Source organism: Oncorhynchus masou, chromosome 5, assembly GCF_036934945.1.
Source record: "Oncorhynchus masou masou isolate Uvic2021 chromosome 5, UVic_Omas_1.1, whole genome shotgun sequence".
Lineage (NCBI taxonomy): Eukaryota > Metazoa > Chordata > Actinopteri > Salmoniformes > Salmonidae > Oncorhynchus > Oncorhynchus masou.
Window position 1 is genome coordinate 6,323,302 of NC_088216.1, and position 5,000 is coordinate 6,328,301.

Consider the following 5,000-nt stretch of genomic DNA (forward strand, 5'->3'; position numbering starts at 1 on the left):
AGTCTGTACCGTTAACACCATGCAGGATGGGGCCATGGATCCCCCCACCATTACACCCCCAGTCTGTACCGTTGACACCAGGCAGGATGGGGCCATGGATCCCCCCCACCATTACACCCCCAGTCTGTACCGTTTTCCTTGGACCAGGCAGGATGGGGCCATGGATCCCCCACCATTACACCCCCACCCCCAGTCTATCGTTGACACCAGGCAGGATGGGGCCATGGATCCCCCACCATTACACCCCCGCCCCCAGTCTGTACCGTTGACACCAGGCAGGATGGGGCCATGGAACCCCCCACCATTACACCCCCAGTCTGTACCGTTGACACCAGGCAGGATGGGGCCATGGAACCCCCCCACCATTACACCCCCGCCCCCAGTCTGTACCGTTGACACCAGGCAGGATGGGGCCATGGAACCCCCCCACCATTACACCCCCAGTCTGTACCGTTGACACCAGGCAGGATGGGGCCATGGATCCCCCCACCATTACACCCCCGCCCCCAGTCTGTACCGTTGACACCAGGCAGGATGGGGCCATGAAGGCCCCCCCCCCACCATTACACCCCCAGTCTGTACCGTTGACACCAGGCAGGATGGGGCCATGGAACCCCCCCACCATTACACCCCCGCCCCCAGTCTGTACCGTTGACACCAGGCATGGGGCCATGGATCCCCCCCCACCATTACACCCCCAGTCTGTACCGTTGACACCAGGCAGGGTGGGGCCATGGATCCCCCCACCATTACACCCCGCCCCCAGTCTGTACCGTTGACACCAGGCAGGATGGGGCCATGGATCCCCCCACCATTACACCCCCGCCCCCAGTCTGTACCAGTCTGTTGGTGAACTTGTATTCCTTGGACCAGGCCATGTGTTCCTCAGTGTTGGTGAACTTGTATTCCTTGGACCAGGCCATGTGTTCCTCAGTGTAGGTGAACCTGTATTCCTTGGACCAGGCCATGTGTTCCTCAGTGTAGGTGAACCTGTATTCCTTGGACCAGGCCATGTGTTCCTCAGTGCTGGTGAACCTGTATTACTTGGACCAGGCCATGTGTTCCTCAGTGCTGGTGAACCTGTATTCCTTGGACCAGGCCATGTTTTCCTCAGTGTTGGTGAACCTGTATTCCTTGGACCAGGCCACGTGTTCCTCAGTGTTGGTGAACCTGTATTCCTTGGACCAGGCCACGTGTTCCTCAGTGTTGGTGAACCTGTATTCCTTGGACCAGGCCATGTGTTCCTCAGTGTTGGTGAACCTGTATTCCTTGGACCAGGCCATGTGTTCCTCAGTGTTGGTGAACCTGTATTCCTTGGACCAGGCCATGTGTTCCTCAGTGTTGGTGAACCTGTATTCCTTGGACCAGGCCATGTGTTCCTCAGTGTTGGTGAACCTGTATTCCTTGGACCAGGCCACGTGTTCCTCAGTGTTGGTGAACCTGTATTCCTTGGACCAGGCCATGTGTTCCTCAGTGTTGGTGAACCTGTATTCCTTGGACCAGGCCATGTGTTCCTCAGTGTTGGTGAGCCTGTATTCCTTGGACCAGGCCATGTGTTCCTCAGTGTTGGTGACGGCCTGCCCACTGGGGACGTTTCTTCTTCTCTACAGCTGATAGGAGTGGAACCCGCGGTGGTCGTCTGCTGTATTGGCCAATCCGGGACAAGGAGGGGCGGGTTGTGTTTTCCGAGATGCCGTTCTGCACACCACTGTTGTACTGCGCCGTTATTTGCCTGTTTGTGGGCCGCCTGGTAGCTTGATGCCGTTCTGCACACCACTGTTGTACTGCGCCGTTATTTGCCTGTTTGTGGGCCGCCTGGTAGCTTGATGCCGTTCTGCACACCACTGTTGTACTGCGCCGTTATCTGCCTGTTTGTGGGCCGCCTGGTAGCTTGATGCCGTTCTGCACACCACTGTTGTACTGCGCCGTTATCTGCCTGTTTGTGGGCCGCCTGGTAGCTTGATGCCGTTCTGCACACCACTGTTGTACTGCGCCGTTATTTGCCTGTTTGTGGGCCGCCTGGTAGCTTGATGCCGTTCTGCACACCACTGTTGTACTGCGCCGTTATTTGCCTGTTTGTGGGCCGCCTGGTAGCTTGATGCCGTTCTGCACACCACTGTTGTACTGCGCCGTTATCTGCCTGTTTGTGGGCCGCCTGGTAGCTTGATGCCGTTCTGCACACCACTGTTGTACTGCGCCGTTATCTGCCTGTTTGTGGGCCGCCTGGTAGCTTGATGCCGTTCTGCACACCACTGTTGTACTGCGCCGTTATCTGCCTGTTTGTGGGCCGCCTGGTAGCTTGATGCCGTTCTGCACACCACTGTTGTACTGCGCCGTTATCTGCCTGTTTGTGGGCCGCCTGGTAGCTTGATGCCGTTCTGCACACCACTGTTGTACTGCGCCGTTATCTGCCTGTTTGTGGGCCGCCTGGTAGCTTGATGCCGTTCTGCACACCACTGTTGTACTGCGCCGTTATCTGCCTGTTTGTGGGCCGCCTGGTAGCTTGATGCCGTTCTGCACACCACTGTTGTACTGCGCCGTTATCTGCCTGTTTGTGGGCCGTCTGGTAGCTTGATGCCGTTCTGCACACCACTGTTGTACTGCGCCGTTTTCTGCCTGTTTGTGGGCCGTCTGGTAGCTTGATGCCGTTCTGCACACCACTGTTGTACTGCGCCGTTATTTGCCTGTTTGTGGCCTGGTAGCTTGATGCCGTTCTGCACACCACTGTTGTACTGCGCCGTTATTTGCCTGTTTGTGGCCTGGTAGCTTGATGCCGTTCTGCACACCACTGTTGTACTGCGCCGTTATCTGCCTGTTTGTGGGCCGCCTGGTAGCTTGATGCCGTTCTGCACACCACTGTTGTACTGCGCCGTTATTTGCCTGTTTGTGGGCCGCCTGGTAGCTTGATGCCGTTCTGCACACCACTGTTGTACTGCACCGTTATCTGCCTGTTTGTGGGCCGCCTGGTAGCTTGATGCCGTTCTGCACACCACTGTTGTACTGCGCCGTTATCTGCCTGTTTGTGGGCCGCCTGGTAGCTTGATGCCGTTCTGCACACCACTGTTGTACTGCGCCGTTATTTGCCTGTTTGTGGGCCGCCTGGTAGCTTGATGCCGTTCTGCACACCACTGTTGTACTGCGCCGTTATCTGCCTGTTTGTGGGCCGCCTGGTAGCTTGATGCCGTTCTGCACACCACTGTTGTACTGCGCCGTTATCTGCCTGTTTGTGGCCTGGTAGCTTGATGCCGTTCTGCACACCACTGTTGTACTGCTCCGGTATCTGCCTGTTTGTGGGCCGCCTGGTAGCTTGATGCCGTTCTGCACACCACTGTTGTACTGCGCCGTTATCTGCCTGTTTGTGGCCTGGTAGCTTGATGCCGTTCTGCACACCACTGTTGTACTGCTCCGGTATCTGCCTGTTTGTGGGCCGCCTGGTAGCTTGATGCCGTTCTGCACACCACTGTTGTACTGCTCCGGTATCTGCCTGTTTGTGGGCCGCCTGGTAGCTTGCGCGAGTCTTCCGTTTTCCACCCGCAGGACTGCGGCTGACTGGATGCTGTTTGTTTGTCTCATCATTCTCTGTAAACGCTAGACTGTCGTGTGTGAAAAGCCCAGGAGGGACGTTTCTGAGATCCTGTATCCGGCGTACCTGGCACCAACAATCAAACCACACTCAGAGTCTCTTAGGTCACTAGTTTTGTCCATTGTAACGTTCAATGGAACAGTAACTGAATGCCTCGATGCCTGTCTGCCTGTTTTATATAGCAAGCCATGGACACGTGACTCACTGTCTGTAGGAGCTGACCATGTCGGTGTACCAGGTGGTGTACCTAACACTGTCTGTAGGAGCTGACCATGTCGGTGTACCAAGTGGTGTACCTAACACTGTCTGTAGGAGCTGACCATGTCGGTGTACCAGGCGGTGTACCTAACACTGTCTGTAGGAGCTGACCATGTCGGTGTACCAGGCGGTGTACCTAACACTGTCTGTAGGAGCTGACCATGTCGGTGTACCAAGTGGTGTACCTAACACTGTCTGTAGGAGCTGACCATGTCGGTGGAGCTGACCACTGTCGGTGCTGACCATGTTGGTGTACCCTAACACTGTCTGTAGGAGCTGACCATGTTGGTGTACCAGGTGGTGTACCTAACACTGTCTGTAGGAGCTGACCATGTCGGTGTACCAGGCGGTGTAGCCAACACTGTCTGTAGGAGCTGACCATGTCGGTGTACCAGGTGGTGTACCTAACACTGTCTGTAGGAGCTGACCATGTCGGTGTACCAGGTGGTGTACCTAACACTGTCTGTAGGAGCTGACCATGTCGGTGTACCAGGTGGTGTACCTAACACTGTCTGTAGGAGCTGACCATGTCGGTGTACTGTCTGTAGGAGCGAGGTGGTGTACCTAACACTGTCTGTAGGAGCTGACCATGTCGGTGTACCAGGTGGTGTACCTAACACTGTCTGTAGGAGCTGACCATGTCCATTTACCAGGTGGTGTACCTAACACTGTCTGTAGGTGTAGGAGCTGACCATGTCGGTGTACCAGGCGGTGTACCTAACACTGTCTGTAGGAGCTGACCATGTCGGTGTACCAGGTGGTGTACCTAACACTGTCTGTAGGAGCTGACCATGTCGGTGTACCAGGCGGTGTACCTAACACTGTCTGTATAGAACAGTGTTTACCTCAGTCTCCACCATCTTCAGCCGTCCGAGAGCGTCCTTAGCAGCATCCTGAATAGGCAGAGGGACAGACACGTTACACACAGACAAACACGCCGGAACACAAACACACAACCCTGACCCTTTGCTCACCCTGTTGCCTTGGCTGGAAAACCTCTTCACTGACTCAGCAAGTCCCTGGGCAAAACGCTGCAAAATATTCTCATACTCTACAGAGACAGAGAGAGAGAGAGAGAGAGATGGATGGATGGATGGATGGAGAGAGACAGACAGACAGACAGAGAGAGGGAGAGACAGAGAGAGATGAGAGAGAGATG

At 55.5% G+C, this 5,000-nt stretch overlaps 2 protein-coding genes across 2 annotated transcripts in view; one reads left to right on the forward strand and one right to left on the reverse strand.

Moving 5' to 3' along the window:
* The window catches only part of LOC135531669 (coiled-coil and C2 domain-containing protein 1A-like), a 301,157-nt gene that overhangs the window by 62,652 nt on the left and 233,505 nt on the right, over positions 1 to 5,000 (forward strand).
* The window catches only part of LOC135531610 (coiled-coil and C2 domain-containing protein 1A-like), a 50,407-nt gene that overhangs the window by 3,889 nt on the left and 41,518 nt on the right, over positions 1 to 5,000 (reverse strand). The window contains 2 exon segments of the mRNA XM_064959574.1: positions 4,687 to 4,734; positions 4,816 to 4,892. Coding sequence (XP_064815646.1) covers positions 4,687 to 4,734; positions 4,816 to 4,892 — 125 coding nt within the window.